General features: G+C 43.1%; 1 protein-coding gene across 2 annotated transcripts in view; it reads right to left on the bottom strand.

Annotated features, from left to right (window-relative positions):
• LOC115129666 (aryl hydrocarbon receptor-like) overlaps positions 1 to 17500 on the bottom strand; it is a 73379-nt gene extending 55879 nt beyond the window's left edge. The window contains exons 1-2 of one of the 2 annotated variants that reach the window (XM_029660274.2): positions 17064 to 17500; positions 10619 to 10806 (exon numbers count right to left, since the gene is read on the bottom strand). In XM_029660274.2, the coding sequence (XP_029516134.1) occupies positions 10619 to 10806; positions 17064 to 17122 (247 nt within the window). In that variant the 5' untranslated portion in view covers positions 17123 to 17500. The remainder of the gene's footprint in view (positions 1 to 10618; positions 10807 to 17063) is intronic. The other variant, XM_065018752.1, reaches the window with a different exon arrangement.
• Between the last annotated feature and the right edge of the window lie 3578 nt (positions 17501 to 21078).

Below are 21078 nucleotides of genomic sequence, written 5' to 3'. Positions count from 1 at the left end.
TCTACAGAAATGATAAGGAGTAGGTCTACAGAAATGATAAGGAGTAGGTCTACAGAAATGATAAGGAGTAGGCCTACAGAAATGATAAGGAGTAGGTCTACAGAAATTATAAGGAGTAGGTCTACAGAAAGAAACAGGAGTAGGACCTACAGAAAGAAACAGGAGCAGACCTACAGAAATGATAAGGAGTAGGTCTACAGAAATGATAAGGACTAGGTCTACAGAAATGATAAGGAGTAGTTCTACAGAAAGAAACAGGAGCAGGCCTACAGAAAGGATAAGGAGTAGGTCTACAGAAATGATAAGGATTAGGTCTACAGAAAGAAACAGGAGCAGGCCTACAGAAAGGATAAGGAGTAGGTCTACAGAAATGATAAGGAGTAGATCTACAGAAATGATAAGGAGTAGGTCTACAGAAATGATAAGGAGTAGGTCTACAGAAAGAAACAGGAGTAGGACCTACAGAAAGAAACAGGAGCAGGCCTACAGAAAGGATAAGGAGTAGGTCTACAGAAATGATAAGGACTAGGTCTACAGAAATGATAAGGAGTAGTTCTACAGAAAGAAACAGGAGCAGGCCTACAGAAAGGATAAGGAGTAGGTCTACAGAAAGAAACAGGAGTAGGACCTACAGAAAGAAACAGGAGCAGACCTACAGAAATGATAAGGAGTAGGCCTACAGAAATGATAAGGAGTAGGTCTACAGAAATGATAAGGAGTAGGTCTACAGAAATGATAAGGAGTAGATCTATAGAAAGAAACAGGAGCAAGCCTACAGAAATGATAAGGAGTAGGTCTACAGACATGATAAGGATTAGGTCTACAGAAATGATAAGGAGTAGGTCTACAGAAATGATAAGGAGTAGGTCTAAGGAAATGATAAGGCGTAGGTCTACAGAAATGATAAGGAGTAGGTCTACAGAAATGGTAAGGAGTAGGTCTACAGAAATGATAAGGAGTAGGTCTACAGAAATGATAAGGATAGGTCTACAGAAATAATAAGGAGTAGGTCTACAGAAATGATAAGGAGTAGGTCTACAGAAAGAAACAGGAGTAGGACCTACAGAAAGAAACAGGAGCAGGCCTACAGAAATGATAAGGAGTAGGTCTACAGAAATGATAAGGAGTAGACCTACAAGTCCCTTGCTCTACGAGAACCCCTTTTGACTTTCACTCTCAACAGACGACTCCTTTTCAACTAGTGCGGGGAGCTAATACGAAAACCCCTTTTTCTTTTACTTACTTACTTCAAATTACAAAAGCAACTTTTGACATTGTCTTCCCCAAGCATTGATTTTCCTGGGCCTATTTGTTTTCCAACCATTGTATTCTTCCATAGAGAGAAAGTTTGACGGCTTCTCCATTGTTGGTAGGAAAAAAAGAGGCAGTTCGTTTCAGAGGGAGGCAGAACGTCAATATTTGTTTTGGCTTGAGTCATTCATTCTAACGTAATTGTAAAGTTCTTACAGTAATTTCTTATGTGGAAAAAAAGGAAATTCCACTCACTCAAACACAAACACACACACGCACGCACGCACGCACGCACGCACGCACGCACGCACGCACGCACGCACGCACACACACACACACACACACACACACACACACACACACACACACACACACACACACAAAAAAGGGCTTGAGCTCTACAAGGAACATTGATTGAAAGAGATTGAAAGCTGTAGGTCATTAGGGCCAGTCTCAACCTGTCCTGCATGGTGACCTTTAACCTGGCCTGATTGAGACAGCTTTAATCGACTGCTGCTTACCACTGTCTGACATTATGACCCCTGTGGTCATCCTGTGATTGGTTCTACAAACCTCTCAACTGCTGTGACTGGTTCAATGCACACCTTAACTTCTTATGGGAAGGGGGGAATCTACCAATTATATGCACATCCTAGCTTCTGGGACTGAGTAACAGGCAGTTTACTTTGGGCACGCTTTTTATCCGGATGTGAAAATACTGCCCCCTACCCAAGAGAGGTTAACCCTAACAGTAACCCTTCCCTTACTCATATCTGACCACCGTTTACTCAAAAATGTCATATGTAGACATTGTAGCAATCAATGCCATACAATGCATAACTCTTTATTTGGGGAATTTACAGATAGAAATCTCTTGTTAAACTCAATCCCAACTACGAGCAGAGACTCCAGTGACATTTTAGTTCAAATACTGCACAGGGCTAGTATTTCAGAGCTAGCTAGCGGTCGGTATACCTGGAGGAATCTGCTCGGTTTGTGATATGGCTTAGTAGGCATGTGGCAGATTCCTCAAGTCTTGGCATTTCGCCTGCAATGGAACATGATCATAACTCAAACACAGGACCTCGACACCATCTGGAAAGTAGAGGAGCTCACGCTAACCAGACACAGATATTGTACATGTACCAACTGTTTGGCCTTGTGTTTGATTACATTGCAGAGAGGGCGCTGCTCAATAAGTTGGATTTTGTTTTTTTGAATGGCAGGGGTGGGGCCTGTTCACCCTGTGCCCAATCTAAGCAAGCCAGCGAGATGATCAAGACGGGCATGAAGCAACCATGGAGTAAATTACAGAGCCCTTGGTCTGTGGCAGCCACTGAACTGCACTCCTGTACAAAGCTAGATTCTTCCGGATCTTTCCAGGTCCACCCAACCCACCCAATGCAGGACTCCATCCTAGCCATCTCAGCTAGCACAGGGCCATGACTATTGGCTTACCCTCTTCAGCACAACCCCAGTCAAAAACACAGCAGCAAGCGGCTAGCTGCTCAAGTAGGAACATGCCCAAAGTACCCGCCAAAGACCCCACCGTGCCACAAGAAAACAGAGAGAAGAAAACGGAGAGAAGAAAACGACTCTAGTAGGAAAAAAAAGAGAAAAAGAGCATGTCATTAAAGTTTGGCTTTCATGGCGATGTCTTTTTTTGGTTTACTCAGTGTGTACTGGGCTGTAAATCACAAGCCGGTCTTGACATCGTTGTGTTAAATGGGTGGAGGTTGGTAATATCACTGTGGTTAAATAATAATAATGTTATTCTTATTGCGGTGCCCACGGGGACATTCCTACAACACTATAACTATGTGTCATAGTGAAAGAATTCATGTGACTAGTCCAGTTCTTCAAAAACAGATTTAAACTTTTACAGAGTGACTTGTGTTTTAGTCAGGTTGTGACGTTATAGGCTCATAAACCACTCTGTTAGTGTGATTCACACAACAGCTTCATCGTTGTCATATGTCCTAGGATATTTACCCATCTGAAAAAAAGGATGGTGTGTCTTACCGTTGCCTGAATCGGTTATAGAAATCCCATTATAATGCTTCAGGTATTGGTCTGCTTTCATACTTTGCTCGGTAAAGAGCGGGTCGAGGGAGTGAGTGGAAGAAAAAAGAGTGAGAAAATGAAGGTGAAAGAGAGCGGTAGGAGGGAGAAACAGAGAGAGCACTCGTCATCTAAGGTAAAAACTCAGTACACACCGTCAGTCCTAAGACTGGGGCCTCATTCTGTCATAGAGTTAGACTAGCAGTGATTGTTATCCCTCTCAAACAGGTATTTGAACTAAAGCTTTGTAATGACTGTACCTGTCCTTGGTATAGGTTAGGGTTTTCCAAACTCGGTCCTGGGCCCCTCTGGGGCCCCTCACCCTCTGGGTGTACGTTTATTTTTTTTTGCCCTAGCACTACACACCGGATTTCAAATATTCAAAGCTTGATGATGAGTTGGTTATTTGAATCACCTGTGTAGTGCTAGGGCAATTACACTTTGAGTCTCTGAGGCCGAGTGTTGAGTAGAGGACAGACTGGGGCCCCAGGACCGAGTTTGGGAAACCCTGGTGTCTAGGTAGTCAACAACAACATGTCAAAACCTTGAGCCTGCCAGAGCCTGTGAGGTTGTTCTGGGAGGTCAGGGGTTAGAGGTCACTGCTAATGGTGACAGGGAACATTCCTCTCTGTCTCTGTGACTTCTCCTCACTCCATTTTATCATGTTATGTCCTGGAGCAGTGTTTGCATTTGTGTGTGTGTGTGTTTGTTGGTGTGTGTGTGTGTTTGTTCGTGTGTGTGTGTGTGTGTGTATGTGTGTGTGCACGTGCGCGTGCGTGTGTGTGTGTGCATGTGTGCGTGTGTGTGCGTTTGTGTGTGTGCATGTGTGCGTGTGTGTGCGTTCGTGTGTGTGTTTGTTTGTGTGTGTGTGCGTGTGCGTGTGCGTGTGTGTGTGCGTGTGTGTGTGTGCGTGCATGTGTGTGTGTGTGCGTAGCCCTCAATGTGTCTACAATGTCAAACACTACCCAGCTGAACATGTCCAGACACCATCCCATTCAATAACACAGCTTACTCACTGCAGTTACAATGGCGTCACATAGACCGGCTAGAAGAATGGCAATAGCAATGCAAATTGATCTGGTGTGTGATCATGCACTTTACAAATTGCATCCATCCTTCTGGCAGCTATTTATGATGACTTCAAAATCAACAAAGGGATACGGGGCGTATCGGGGCGGCAGCGTAGCTTAGTGGTTAGAGCGTTGGACTAGTAACCGAAAGGTTGCAAGATCGAATCCCCGAGCTGACAAGGTACAAATCTGTCGTTCTGCCCCTGAACAAGGCAGTTAACCCACTGTTCCCAGGCCGTCATTGAAAATAAGAATTTGTTCTTAACTGACTTGCCTGGTTAAATACAGAAAAAAATAAAAATACAAGGTCAATGTTGAGACGACACGTGCATTACAGTCATTTGAGTGTATGAACATATAAACACATACTTCTCGAACCTGGGCCTGTGATGTCACAACTGTGTCAATACTGAATCTGTTTCATGATTTCTCCGTGCACGGATTAGGAAAATCTGTGTTATCCCAATATTGTTCTGTTTTGGTTTTAGGATTTAGCATTTAGTGTGTGTTTAGTCTCCGTGGGAGCATTTGTTTCTCAGCAAAATGGCAGCCCTGTCCTTCTCCTTTTTGTTTGACCTACACATGCACTAATGTTGAGTCCAACCCTGTGTTGTATCTATCTCACCAACAGTAACACCCACACAACTCAACACCATCCCTGAGTGCCAAGCTGCTCCATGTCACTCTGTCAACACTTCGTAACAAACAACAGTAACTGAAAGAGATCCATTCAAAGAAGGTTTCAGTTCAGAATAATAACAAATACGACCAAATGTATGTCACACGGGAAGTGGAATGAATCATAGTTGCCATAGTCCAACCTTATTACAACCTCAGTACAACCTTACCATGACCTCAGGAGAATGTGAGATTGGTTTGCATGGAGGGGTCAAAGGTGACTCTCAGTAGCTTGTTTAGCCTGTTTTACAGCCTCTCTCTGTTGGGGAATGCTAGCGACCCAACCTGCACTACTCCCTATTCCCCAAAGCAAAATCCCAACGCTGGAAAAACATCTGGGAAAGCCATGGACGGTGGTGGGGGAAGGTGTGTGAAATCGCCACAGAGGCCCAATACAGGATTCAGCGGGGGGGGTAATGGCATCGCTAACGGAGGTAAATTTGGGAGGCATGGCCCCAGATTTATTTCATAGGAGTTTACATAATGGAGGAGTGCTCTTCAAACCTGTTTCCTAGGAACCCACAAGGTGTGCAGGCTTTTGCTCTAGCCCAGCACCAACACAAATTCAACTAAAATACAACTTATAATGAAGAGTTGAATGTTAGTAGTACCATGCTAGGACTACAGAAACCTGCACACCTTGCAGGTCCACAGGAACATGAAGAACACGACAGGTATATTTCAGTTATAATGGGACACGGCCTATTCCTCGTTTTATTTAAACAATGTGACAGGGGTTAAGCCTACCAATAATATATATGTCAGATCCATCACTAGGCAAACACAGCTGACTCCGACAGCAGTCCCTCGTGTTGTGGTTGTGCAGCCAGCCAGCAATGCTCCAGAGCTTCCCTCCCCAAACGTGCCCCTCCACCCTTCCACGCCCAGCAGGCAGGCAGCCTCAGATCCCAGAGATGATAAACAGGCTTCACAGAGACAGAGGCCAGAGAGCTCGGCAGGGAGACAACGCACAGGGAGGAGGTGGAAAGATGGATGTGTGTGTTGTGTGTGACGGATAAAGGTAAAGCGATGCTTCAGTGTGTTTTTTTTTGGTCGACAATCACGACTGTCTCTGAGTTCTTCTCTGGGTGAAGTGCTGTTCGTCATCAACACAGACCACTGTCAGGAACCATAGATCCAGTGATACAACATGATCAGAATTATTGGCCCACTAGATCCCAGTATGCCTTCTCCCTGTCTACTGACAGTACGCGCGTCACACACGCACACGCACACACACACACACACACACACACACACACACACACACACACACACACACACACACACACACAGTGTTTATCTCCCCCGGGTTTCTGCACTCTGCATGGGCCCCACTAATACAGAGTGTGTCTGTTGTCTCAACATAGAGTCACATGGATTCACGGGTGGTGACCTTTCGACTTTACTGACCCTCAGCTCAGAGTCGTACAGTGTCAAACCTCCATTCCCCCACTATCACTGACACTCCCTTACTTCACAGGGTCCGCCGAGTCAAACACAGAGATAGAAAGCAGGTGGTGCGAAGACGACCTTGAAAGACCACGGTTCATATTGCAGTCGGGAACGCATGGTGAGCTCAGCCACACACATCTAGTAACATTCACCGTTGTTCCCCATGTGTGGATATTGTTGATATGGGAATAATGTCGCAACTACAAGCTGTTTTGTGAGGTCAAGCACATTCTGATTCATTCTCAATCAGAAGATATCTGAGCGATATCAAGTGTGGAATTGTAAGTCGCTCTGGATAAGAGCGTCTGCTAAATGACTTAAATGTAATGTAAATGAAATGGTTGGTTGACACTTCTACTCTGAACTGGGGTCCCACACTAAAGATAACCACCATGGTGAGACCAAATCAAATCAAGTACAATTTTATTTGTCACATACACATGGTTAGCAGATGTTAATGCGAGTGTAGCGAAATGCTTGTGCTTCTAGTTCCGACCGTGCAGTAATATCTAACAAGTAATCTAACAATTTCACAACAACAAAGGAATGAATAAGAATATGTACATATAAATATATGGATGAGCGATAGGCAAGATGCAGTAGATTGTATAGAGTATTGTATATACATATGAGATGAGTAATGTAGGGTATTTAAACATTATATAAAGTGGCATTGTTTAAAGTGGCTAGTGATACATTTATTACATCCAATTATTAATTATTAAAGTGGCTAGAGATTTGAGTCAGTATGTTGGCAGCAGCCACTCAATGTTAGTGATGGCTGTTTAGCAGTCTGATGGCCTTGAGATAGAAGCTGTTTTTCAGTCTCTCGGTCGCAGCTTTGATGCACCTGTACTGACCTCGCCTTCTGGATGATAGCGGGGTGAACAGGCAGTGGCTCCGGTGGCTGTTGTCCTTGATGATCTTTATGGCCTTCCTGTGACATTGGGTGGTGTAGGTGTCCTGGAGGGCAGGTAGTTTGCCCCAGATGATGTGTTGTGCAGACCTCACTACCCTCGGGAGAGCCTTACAGTTGTGTGCGGAGCAGTTGCCGTTCCAGGCGGTGATACAGCCCGACAGGATGCTCTCGATTTGTGAGTGTTTTTGGTGACAAGCCAAATTTCTTCAGCCTCCTGAGGTTGAAGAGGCGCTGTTGCGCCTTTTTCACCACGCTGTCTGTGTGGGTGGACCATTTCAGTTTGTCCGTGATGCGTACGCCGAGGAACTTAAAACTTTCCACCTTCTCCACTACTGTCCCGTTGATGTGGATAGGGGGTGCACCCTCTGCTGTTTCCTGAAGTCCACGATCATCTCCTTTGTTTTGTTGACGTTGAGTGTGAGTTTATTTTCCTGACACCACACTCCGAGGGCCCTCACCTCCTCCCTGTAGGCCGTCTCGTCGTTGTTGGTAATCAAGCCTACCACTGTAGTGTCGTCTGCAAACTTTTTGATTGAGTTGGAGGCGTGCATGGCCACGCAGTCATGGGTGAACAGGGAGTACAGGAGAGGGCTGAGAACGCACCCTTGTGGGGCCCCAGTGTTGAGGATCAGCGGGGTGGAGATGTTGTTTCCTACCCTCATCACCTGGGGGCGGCCCAGATAGACAACAGATAGATTGTGTAGCAGTGGGGCCCCTGCAGAGAGCAGACACCCGGGGGAGATTAAAACACAGTACATTCAGCAGACAGGGAGAGAGAGAGCACATTTTGGTCTGGTGGGCCAGTAGGTTGACGATCATGGGGAAGCTGCAATGTGCTGCTTATGTGGAGCGACATGGGAGGCGTGGGACACAACCCTAGGGCTTTTCTCATCAACCGCGACACCTTACGGCTCTAGGCCGGCCTCCTTCCCATCATCCTTCAGTGGTCTATGATTGAGGCGAGGGGCAAGACAGAGCAGGGACGATCCAGGCTGCATCACATCTGGCCGTGATTGGGAGTCCCATAGGGCGGCGCACAATTGGCCCAGCGTCGCCCGGGTTTGGCCGGGGTAGGCCGTCATTGTAAATAAGAATGTGTTCTTAACTGAATTGCCAAGTTAATATAAAAAAATATAAAAATAAAAGAGCAGGTCCAGCTTGGACCTCAAGAGTACAGAGGTCTCTTTCTCCTGAGCCAAACATCCAGCCACTTCAACCTACTCTGAGCTCTCCATACATCTACATAGCTCAGGCCTGACCAAAGCGTTTTGTGGTCATGAAATTAAAAGCGGACAAGGGGAGTTGACCACCACAGCATGTTTGAGGATGACCAAAGGGCAGTGACCACCACAGCATGTTTGAGGATGACCAAAGGGCAGTGACCACCACAGCATGTTTGAGGATGACCAAAGGGCAGTGACCACCACAGCATGTTTGAGGATGACCAAAGGGCAGTGACCACCACAGCATGTTTGAGGATGACCAAAGGGCAGTGACCATCACATCATGTTTGAGGATGACCAAAGGGCAGTGACCACCACAGCATGTTTGAGGATGACCAAAGGGCATTGACCACCACAGCATGTTTGAGGATGACCAAAGGGCAGTGACCACCACAGCATGTTTGAGGATGACCAAAGGGCAGTGACCATCACAGCATGTTTGAGGTTGACCATAATTGCATCACCGAGAAAATGTGTGTATAAAATATACAAAGCCCACTTTAAATAGAGTTGAACTAAAGTTCTAGTATCTTTAATAGCAACTAATAATGTAAAAATGCTCGTATAGAATGTATAAGACGACTCCTTTTTGGACCATGCCGTGCAAGCACAGTACACCACTCTACTAGGATCCTGTTGCATTTGTTTGAGGGGAGGGGGAGTTTGTGAACTTGAACTTCACACAGGCCGATGAGGAAGGAGGAAGGGAGGGAACAGAAGAAGGAAAGGAGGGTAAGGGGTTGCACAGGAAGTAGAGTGTGGGTGGAGTCAGAGTTCAACGCCTGATTTCCAGCTCCCTCCACACACCCTCTCTGTCCTTCTGACCCTCTCTGTCCTTCTGACCCTCTCTGTTGCTCCATAAGAGAAAGAGAGAGGGGAGGATAGAGAGTGAGGGGGAGAAAGAGAGAGAGGGTGAGAGGCTCTGCTGCTGCTGCTGTGTGTGTGTTGTTGTGGTGTAAAAGAGGATTCGAAAAACAAAACGGGATCTCCTAACTGCTTTGGGGCTTGTAGCTCATAACTACTCGCTCATCATGACTACTCGTGTATGGCCATCGCCCTGGCAACGTTTACTTAGTAACGCAATAAACGCATGTCTCCATTCGTTACAATTAACACCTTTGGTTGCCAAGGAAGTTATGTCCAAAACATACAATATGCAAAGGGCCTTGTCTGATTTGCCTTTGTTGTTGATGTAGAGTGTTTATCGCTAACTGCTATGTCGGTGGATGCCCAGACCAAAAAAAATTATAATAATTGTCGGAGTGTCTGTTAGCTCTCGTCATGGCCTGGCTTGCAACGAGACTACAGTCTTCTTCTAATTGATGCTATTTTGGACAGGGCAGGAACTATTTGAGGAAAAGTTATGTGTGGCAGAAACTAGCAAGGACAGTCAATCCTTCTGGTGTGTATGTGCGTGCGTGTATGTGCAGTGCTAGCTAACATCTCCGACCACAAGAACATCCTCTGCTGTTTTGGGAGTTAAGAGGGGCCGGAAAGTTAAGAGGGGCCGGGCTGTGGGGGGATGGGTGTGTGTGTGTGTGATGATATTTAGAACATGTGTTGCCACTCGACAGGAAAAGGAAGCTTGCGTCTGGCCATGTGACACTCTGAGGTAATATTTCTGTCTGTCCTCTACTCAACACTCGGCCTCAGAGACTCAAAGTGCAATTAACACGGCAACACAGATATAAACCGTTTCCTGAGAGAAATAGAGAGGAAGAGAGAGAGCGAGAGAGAGAGAGAGAGAGAGAGCGAGAGAGAGAGAGATAGAGAGCGAGAGAGACTAGCAGTCAGTTAGTCAGTTAGAGTTGAGAAGCGAGGCGAAAAGAAGGGAGAAAAAGAAGCCTCAAACCAAAAACTACAGATCTCAATCTAACAGTCTTCACCTCTGTCGTAAGAGTTATGCCTATGAGGCAGCTAAAGTGTTGGTTTATCTATGAGTCAGAGTATGTGCCACCCACCACTGAAGAAGCTCTTGACCTTGAGGTATCCCACACTGAGCCGAAGCACAGACAACTTGTCCAGCCTCGCACGTACATCCTCCGAGAACGGCAACAGCCCGGTCAACTTGTCCAGCTCTCCGTTCAGCCGATCCCTGTGGCGCTTTGACGGATTCGATTTGATGCCATCTGTAGGAGGGGGTTTAGGACTGAAAAAGAGAGAAAAATAAGTTATGATGGAGGTTTAAAATTGATGCAGGGTTTTTCAACCCAAGAACTTGGTCTTTCTATTATTGTTGAAGAGAGTCTTCTAAGACAGACTGGTGCTGAGAATTACACACAAGAGTAGAAAGTGTGACAAGCAGCCCCGGGTCTCTGCTAAACAGCCTGGTTTCTCTGGTGATGATGAAACCATCTTGTAGGAAATATTTTGGTAAAGAAGAGAATGGAATAGTAGTGCATACCTTACATGGAATCCGATTTCCTTTTATTGTAATGTGAAAATGCCTGATCAATTTAGTCCTTAATGAAGTTGGATCTACTCTATGAGTTTAGCTGTGTGCTATTCGGGTTAGGGTATTCCCCTGTCCACTGTCGGGTTTCTGTTGAAGTGAGTTCTGGCACTAAAGAAGACTCTAAGGCTGTTGAGAAACATACATAGGGCCACTTCAGGAAATGAAATGTGATCCAGACCCCAAAAACCTCCAAGAACAATTGTCTTTTACAGAGATGTCTCAAGTTTACAAATGTACAAAATGGCACCCTATTCCCTATAGCATGTGTCAAACTCAAGGCCAGCGGGCGGTTTGAGTAAATAATATAAACGCAACATGCAACAACTTCGACAATTTTACCGAGTTTCAGTTCATATAAGGAAATCAGTCAATTTAAATAAATGAATTAGGCCCTAAACTATGGATTTTACATGACTGGGCAGGAGCGCAGCCAATCAGAATTCATTTTTTCTCCCACAAAAGGGCTTTATTACAGACATAGATAATCCTCAGTTTTATCAGCTGTCTGGGTGTCTGGTCTCGGACAATCCCGCAGGTGAAGAAGCCGGATGTTGAGGCCTGGGGCTGGCGTGGTTACACGTGGTTACACGTGGTCTGCGGATGTAAGGCCGGTTGGACATACTGCCCTCCCCCAAAAATGTAACGTTGGAGGCGACTTATGTTAGGGAAATTAACATTAAATTCTCTGTTAACAGCTCAGGTGGACATTCCTGTAGTCAGCATGCCAATTGAACGCTCCCTCAAAACTTGAGACATCTGTGACATTGTGTTGTGCGACAAAATTGCACATTTAAGTTGCCTTTTATTGTCCCCTAGCACAAGGTGCACCTGTGTAATGATCATGCTGTTTAATCAGCTTCTTGATGTGCCACACGTGTCAGGTGGATAGATTATCTTGGCAAAGGAGAAATCCTCACCAACAGGGATATAAACAAATTTGTGCACAGAACTTGAGAGAGAAAAAACATTTTGTGCATATGGACAATTTCTGGGATCTTTTAGTTCAGCTCATGAAACATGGGACCAACACTTTATAAGTTGCGCTTAAATGTTTGTTCAGTACATACAGAATAGTCTCTTCACTCTGTCAAGCTAGCTAACAGTCATCGAAACCAAAGCTTGACAGTCAATAAGCATCGAACATTCCGAAAGTGATAGGTAGAGGACAAGTTTTTTTTGCCAATTTTGACGGCAAGCTCAGTTTAAACTGCGGCCCTCCGGACCTCGGGGAAGATCGAAAGCGGCCCGCGTGGAACATTTGTATGACACCCCGGGCCTATAGCATCAAAAGTAGTGAACTATAGGGAATACGGTGTCATTTCAGATACATACGGAGACTCGTTCCCCATTGATCGTTGAAGAGTAGCTGAAACAGATGTGATTCTCAACCTCAAGTAAAGAACCACGTCATTGGTGCAGTATGACGTCATCCTGATTCCTCACAAATACAGGCCTCTGTGTACCAGGTATTTTGTCTTATAGTAAGTCTCACCAAGCACCTTTGGGTCACAGCTACTGCAATCTCTCTGGCATATTCCTAGAAATGTACTTAACTCTCTTTGTAAACTGTCAAATAGCATAATTAATCCATTATAATGTTCAACTAACAACAATAGGCCTTAAGTCCAAGAGCTTGTATTAGGCTGGTCAGAGTTGTTTTAAGCATTTGATAAGCAAGGCAATAATAGCTTTGTGTGTCAAGTATACTGTACATCATAATAATCTATTCCAACAAAAAAACTATGTGAAAAATGTTATCGGAAATTAACTTTCAGACATATAAGAAAAACTGAAAAATGTATTAGAAATGAATTGTCATAGACATAGATGACATTTCAAACCCTAAACCTTATAATGTTGTTAACATAGTGTGTCATTGTCTACTCTTACCAATCCTTAAAACCAACAAGTTCTCCCACTTCAGAATTTCCTGGTTCAATGTTTGGGAGAACCTTGTCTTGAGAAACCAAGCCATTGTTGTCAAATGGAGGTCTGTTGTAACCCAACGCTGTATTTTCACCACCAAGGGCTTACCCGAAGGGATTTCAACAGTAACTCAAGCCAGAGGTTTGGAACCAAATTATACATTCCCAGAAAACAAGGGAAAGTGATGACACCCGAGACTGGCTTTGGGGACAATAGGCCCTTCATTCAGACCATCTCTGTCCGTCCACCATCTTGGATTACATCTTGGATACCTCACACAGACGGAGGTACCTTCATTGTTGTAGCACAGGTGATATCACAAGTTAATGACAAATTCCAAGTGACATTAGCATGTTTTGATACGGGTGCACGTAGTTCAATGTTACAGTAGTGTACTCTTAATCACTGCAAGGACCACACAGTGATGTTTACATACTTACGTATTTATAATGAGATAAGTGCTAGCTTCTTGTAGCATTTTGGCTCACATCATTAAAATGGCCAACCTTTCCATAAACAGTTCAGACCAGACGGACGAGATCTGAACCAAAATAGATAACAGGCCAGTCTTCCAAAGGTCAACCTGATGGCTGAACAGAGGAGGAGTGATAGAGGAACCGGATCTAGGTCATCTGATTTTGAGTGTTGTAACCGACACATGACACGAGAGGCCTGTGCACGTTTGGAAATAGCGGGGCCCAGGCCTGGATTCAAATAGTATTTGTTTTCCATCAAATACTTTCAACATTTTGACATAGCCATCACGAAGTGCCAGATGGGCAGGGTTTTGCCTTTTGGGCCTATTCTATTGGTTACTTTGCACCAGGCAAGCTCAACCAAGGGCAGCTAAAGTATTTGAAAGTGCACAAATACTATTTGAGCCCGGCTCTGGTAAGGTCATTCCCACCCTGATAACCTCCAGTAGAACTCTATCTGTCTCTGGTCCACCACAACAAAACAAGACTGGAATTAAACTCGGATGGCTCAACCTGCAGCGTTCGCCTTGCCCACCTCGCTGGCCCTCTCACCACGACTCATGCTGTAGGTCCAATTCTTAAAACAATGGATGTGTAGTGTTATGTTATCTATCTTGGCAGAGTTTTACCATCTTATTGCAAGACTGCTTTCCCAGACTCCCAAACAAAGGTACTTTGTCTGAGTCAGTCTAGCAACAACCCCTGAATAAGATTAGGTTCTATGTCTAAAATAACAAGTACATCAAAACTGTCTAGCATTCTTTCTAAACTGTTTGGTAAAGAAGAGAAAAAGACAAGGTAAATACTGTCTAACATTATTTCCAAACAGCCAGGACACTGTCTGTGAAGTAATGGTGAAGGTAGTAGCCACACCTGTGGATGGGGAATAGGGGTCCCTTAAAGTAAATCTTTAAAATGTGGGGATGTGAATGCATGGTCATCACCATCAAAGTCATATTAATCCGTTGACATACTTGCTGCCGAAAATAGCCGAGTCACTTCCGGCTCAAGTGTTACCGTAATGAGCTTCTGGTGAGGTCCGTTACGGTTAATGTAGCCATGTGACGTCACTAACAAGTGGCAGGCCAGCGGTGGAGGGGTGGCCGAGGGTCTGGTGTGGACTGGAGAGCCAGGGTCTAGGCTGTCTGTGTGTCTGTCTGCCTGTCGGGTTCCATGTCTGTCTGTCTGTCTGTCTGTCTGTCTGTCTGTCTGTCTGTCTGTCTGTCTGTCTGTCTGTCTGTCTGTGTGTGTGTGTGTCTGTCTGCCTGTCGGGTTCCATGTCTGTCTGTCTGTCTGTCTGTCTGTCTGTCTGTCTGTCTGTCTGTCTGTCTGTCTGTCTGTCTGTCTGTCTGTCTGTCTGTCTGCCTGTCGGGTTCCATGCCTGTCTGTCTGTCTGTCTGTCTGTCTGTCTGTCTGTCTGTCTGTCTGTCTGTCTGTCTGTCTGTCTGTCACTCTCATTTGATTCACAGAGAAATCACAAAGAGTCATGCTTTTTCTGTTCTGAAACGGAAAATCACCAACTATAAGTCAGTGACCTAGTGAGAGTGGCGGACTGAGTATCATACTCAGAGGAATGTCTACTAAAACACTAGCGATGCATCCCAAATGGCATCCTATTCCATATATAGTGCACTACATTTTTACCAGAGAGCCCTATGAGCCCTGGTCAAAAGTAGTGCACTATACTGTATACGGAATAGAGTGCCATTTGAGAGGCAGATTAAGCCTGGTCTGCACACAGCAGCCACACAATGATATCATTGTGGAGGTAGAAAAAGCTCAATCTATTGGACATTATGGAACTGTAGACACGGTCTCCTGCCGTAGGTAATGTTATATCATCAATCTTCTCTTTATAAAAGGCCAACAGGTTACCCTGTGCCATTGTTCCAACCTTCTGGAAATCTGATAGAGGGAGAGAGCAATGAAAAGATAATGTTTACATATCGGGCTGGTAGAAAGTGTGGAGGAAGAAGGAGGAAGAAAATACTTTTTCAAAATTGAGTAAAATACTTGCTGAATAGGGTCATAAGGTTATAACTAGGTAATAATAAAGTAATTACTCATACTTATTAACTCAATGAGTCCCACCGTATCGCTGGTGCGTTTCGGACTTCGAACTCCTTAAAACATTGTGCGTCTGAGCTACAGTCTTCTTGTACCATTGGAATCGTCTAATTCTCCTGCATCCGTAAATACCAACCATTAGTCTGTTTGATTACCGGTGGCTGAGCTAGAGCAGTATTTGTGAGACAAGGGCGGAACCCGAAGGGGCCCGGGGCAGTTTTTTTATGCAGAAATGTCTGTAGAGTCCGAATGGTTTGAGCTACAAACTATTAAATGCATTCTATGAAACGCTAAGACTCTCACAAACACACACATGTTTTTTGATCTATGTTGCTCACCAAGCTACGTAAGAGTCATTAGAAGGTAAGGGGTTCTTCTATATAGAAGATCATTAAAAATCCCATTGACAATGTGTCAATAACACTGTAATATGCTCAATGAATTGCTGACAAAAACTCCAAATACAGTTGTCACTGACAAGTTGGATATTCATTTCCCAGTGAGCAAACAATTGATGTGCTTACAGCATTCATATAAATTCATTTTTTAAATCAAGTTTATGTTTATCTTATTTTTTTTATTGACATCTCATTAATGCAACTCTTTATGTAAATATAAGGGCTGGACATGCAGATAAATGAAAGTCAGATGAACTCAAATTAGACTTTGCTGGAATCTTGGGACCAAAATGTTCTGAATAGTGCAATATATTGAAACATTTTAAAAATGATTTGTTCAAGTATTTTGCCAGAGAATACAACTGTATAACTTTGTGTGACTTCGAAAAATATGGTAATTTGCAGAGTATTTTTTTTTTAAATGCAAAAAAGTTTGTTCCTCATGACTGGGAAAAAAGCGCAGGTCTATTAAATTACAAAATTTCGACCCAGTTTTCCCTGCTCTCCCTCCCCCATGTAACTATTGCATGAGAGCCCAGCCAATTTTCAACTTGATTATGACTAATGCAAGACTACCATTTCCATGCCAGACCATAACTACACACCAAAACTCAATCTTAAGGTAACCCTAAAGACTTGAGGAAGCATTTATAGCAGGCTATTGTGGAAAATACTGAGAACTTAAATAGAGATTGTATAGATAACAAATCGAATGAAAATGGTTTGGAACGAGACAGTAGCCTCAAATTAGTTGGGCATCGTTGTATCTGCAGAATCACTGCAGATACCCAGAGCTATACCAACTTTACGCACAACTTAAACACAAAACCAGTATCATAATATGCATATTATTATATGCATATTATTCATAGAATATGATCAATTGTAGATTGATACATAACACGTCAATCAATGTGTGTATCGTAAAAATGCATTCACCCATAAAATTATGACAAAAGGTAGTGAACATGCACATCGGTCTTATTTGCGTAACTTGATTTAGTGAAGCAATGTAATGTACTTATTTCCTTTACACAAAGTAGCCGTATCTTTAAACTTGAAAATTGTATTCAGAGTTGCTTACATTTTCTGAACAGGCTTCTTCCGTTTCTTAGCTGCGTACTGCGCCGTACTCCCCAACATGATGTATATCTATCTCACTAAGAAAGTCTACAGAATAAGACTATCCAATACGTTTCCCTCTTATTCTTGCAGGTAGTTTTCGAAGACACACGACCTGATAAAGCTCTGTAATCATGTAAATATCCACAAGGACTCCGTTCCGATGTACAGAACGTCTCATACGTCGAAGCTCCAAATATGCGCAGACACTATTCCTCTTGGTATACCAGACCGATAAATCCAAAATTGCTTTTTGATTGTAAAAGGTTAGACAAACTTTTCAAACTGCACAGCAGCTAGAAATGTCGTGCGTGAACCGAACACATTTGACTCCTTCCTTTTTTATATATTTGTTATGCTGTCATCCCTAATGCATTAACATACTGTACACTCCTCCAGTTGGGCGAACGTAAAGGCTGCGTTTTCTGCTGCTCGAACCAATCCAGAGCGCTGGTTCACTGCACCAGGTACAGTGGGGCTGCTCGCTATTGGTGCAAAGTGCTTTCAGGAAATAAGAGAGAGAGAGAGAGAGAGAGAGAGAGAGAGAGAGAGAGAGAGAGAGAGAGTTTTGTGTCTACTGTTAATTTTTATTGTTTATTTCTCTTTTATTTATTATCTACTTCACTTGATTTGAGAATGTTAACATATGTTGCCCATGCCAATAAAGCCCCTTGAATTGAATTGAGAGATGTACCTTTAAAGAGGCAATCTGCATTTCTTCCCCGCCACTGTTTTGGTAAACATCTGAGGGATGGGGCTGGAGAAATGTATCCACTCTGAAATTCATAGAGAGGCACAGAGCTATGGACTCAAGGACTGAGTATCCATGTTATCAAAATTATAGTTGTAACCATGTTTTGAGGTTATACGGTGATCGTTTCTAATGACATTGTTTACAAACAAAAGAGTAAAACAAGCTTATATGTTGGGTCTGATGGAGTACGACAGTTGAACTAAGCTCAAGAGGTTACATTATTCAAGAATCAATGAGTATATATATATATACAGTATCATTCATTTACATTTTAAAAATTGGTTTAGAAAGTGCAGATTGCCCCTTTAAAGGCGGAGTTGTTTATGATATATACAACGAGGACAAACTGTACGTATTGTACTTACATAATCGTTTGCAACCTTTGATATCATGGAGAACGCCCTCAAAGCTATGTGCAATAACTCATTTCAATTTAAATGCTGGCTATTGTCCTGGGCCTCTAACCTTATTCTTGAATGCTAGGTTAAAACATTTTTAATATACACAATTTCAGATCATTTTATGTTAGTGCATGAACTTTGGCAACCAAACATTTCCAAAGCCACTTTCTCCCATGCAATAGTATATAATAGATAGCCAGGTATTCCCGGGCTACAGGGCTCTACCATAACCCTGTTACCATGTGGTTGTGCATGGTTCAATGATGCTGGGAGCTTTTCAGACACTCTTCCCATAAAGATGACTTATTGCTTCTGGTTCAATGATGAATGTGGTAATGGTTGCCTAGGGTTGTCTTGGAGAGTTTTTTTGTTGTTGATTTCAACAAAGAAATGCTGTCATGTCCATGGGCTTTTGAAACTCCCCAAACCACAATCCATTAAATACACTTGCAAACTATGGACAGTTATTGTAAAATGCCTTGTTTTATTCCATCTCCTCTTTCCTCTGTGACGGCTTAGCTTGGCCAATGGATCCTAGTAGTAGGACAGTATTTCCAGGACATGATCATATTGGATCATTCAATTCTGAGGGAAACTGAAGTGAATGATTAACACTGCCAATAGGGACTTACTGGTAAAAATTCGACAACTTCAAGGAGACACAAGGGACAGGATTATAATCACATAGAATAGAAACTAATAGAATAGGATAGAATAAAATAGAGCCTCACTGTATCATGACTTTGCTACGACCAATCATGTGGACTGGGCCAGGGAGGCCAATGTTTGCTAACACGTTGATATGTCCTGTACTCAGGCTGCAGTGATGTTGACACCCCAGACTGTGATTGGTTTGGTTGGGTCGCCCAGGTGTTGCTGTCTGACAGGGAGTGGAAAAACACACACAGCCTCTGACCGACCACATTGACCACGGAGCATGAACCATCTGCAGCACACACATTGAAACAGTGTCAGTAAAAACAAACAGCCAAAGAAAGGACAGTGAAGCACACCACAGAATAGCTGACAGCTTTGACTTGGCCGTGGTGGCAAGTTAACGTCTTTAAAAAAGTAGGAGTTCAATCTATACCCTTCATTACTGTTCAATCTGTCACCCTTTACTCCTACACCTTGTCAGTAAACACTGAATAGAGGATTGGGGTTGAAAAGTTCTCTCTGTTCTTGTTCCTGTTGATTAATCAGTCAATCGCAATGTATTTTGGCTTCGTATATCCAGCTGCTGGCAATGACATAGCGTTCCTACATCTTTCATAACCACTGTTTGTGTGTGGATCCACATATCGACAAAGTATTTGCCCAATTGTCGACTGAAGCAATGTATTGGGGTTGACACTCTAATGGAAACTTTGAGCACATGAAATCAGTCAACATTACTGTGGTCCTAAAGCTTAATTGAATAAAAATGGTGACAAATGTATGTTGAGAAACACAGTGATAAAAACAGAGGGCTTAAATTGAGTGCAATTCCAGAACTAACACCAGTTGGTTTATTTTGTGCCTGTTTTTCTGCGTCTGTTTCCCCCCTATGAACAACACTCACCAGAAATAATTTGGCATAGCTGCCTATTAAAGTGTCCCATCCAAGCAAGTATTTGAAATCACCGCCATAGCCACTGGAGGGACAGTTTCTGCCATAGCGAAGAACAAATGAGCACATGGGGAAACCTATTTTGTTACCATAGAGCCACTGTTGTTGGTGCTTATAAACAAACCAATAACAAGTAAGCAGCTATTTATGATATACCACAATCTGGCACCATTAAATTACTTTTACGGTCAAAAATACATCCAGTTAAATTAAAGTTTGACTTGAAATAAAGAGAATCTGTCCGGATAACATACAGGAAACTGACACACAGACCTTAGTTAGTGAAGCTGTCTCGGTAGCACTGTAATTATGTAGATTGCAGAGGGCGTGTAAATTGTTTTGACATTCATTTGAAGCACGGTTCCATTATTGTCATTAATGGAGTTCAGACCTGAAATTCTACTTCAATCTGAAATATGATTTATAAAATGTTGTTAAAATAGCTGTAGTATGACACAAATTATAGGGTTATTGTGAAGGTAGTATTCAGTTTAGCTCTATCTGACATGTCAAGAAATAAAGATGCAACATGAACAAAACTGCACTCTTAACATGAGCTAATTAAAGAATTGCACATTTAGAGTTATACAATTCAGAGATGTTTCTATTGTTTGGCAGGGGAACAGGGTGAAACTGTGGTTAGTTCCCAGTTCTAGATGGCAAATCAAAGATTGTTCCCATAGTGTTTAACAAGACACACAGAGGTAATTTTAATACACTAGTAAATCTGTTGAAAACAGTTTTAAATGTTACTCATTGAACTTTTACTGGGTAGTATTTAGTTCTATAACCAGCTTCATAAAGTGAAATGAGTGCTGTGTCATTTTGCATTCTTCTCAATTATCACATCTTTCTGTACCTGAATCCATGATATAGTGCTTCAGAAAACTGATGTGCTTTGAAGGAAAAACGAAAGAAAATGCCATTTATATGTCATCTGCCTTCACAAAGTATTTGTTGGCATGAAGGGACTAAGATGTACTTGTTTGTGAGTTTCGTAACCAAGGACAGTTTAGGTTGAACGATGGGAAATGTAAACAAATGAGCTGAGACAGAGTATCCAATACAATACTCAGATTTAATAGGTTTGAGGCATGAATTAGGTGGAAAATGTACCTTCGCTGCCTGGTCTCTACCCTCAAGTAATAGCTACCCCCCCTGGTCCCCTCTGCTCACCCTGCAGTTATTGACTGACATTACATTCTTATTAGAG

Source organism: Oncorhynchus nerka, linkage group LG5 (genome assembly GCF_034236695.1).
Source record: "Oncorhynchus nerka isolate Pitt River linkage group LG5, Oner_Uvic_2.0, whole genome shotgun sequence".
Classification (NCBI taxonomy): domain Eukaryota; kingdom Metazoa; phylum Chordata; class Actinopteri; order Salmoniformes; family Salmonidae; genus Oncorhynchus; species Oncorhynchus nerka.
The sequence above is the reverse complement of the archived record's forward strand: the minus strand, read 5'-3'. Positions and strand labels throughout refer to the sequence as shown.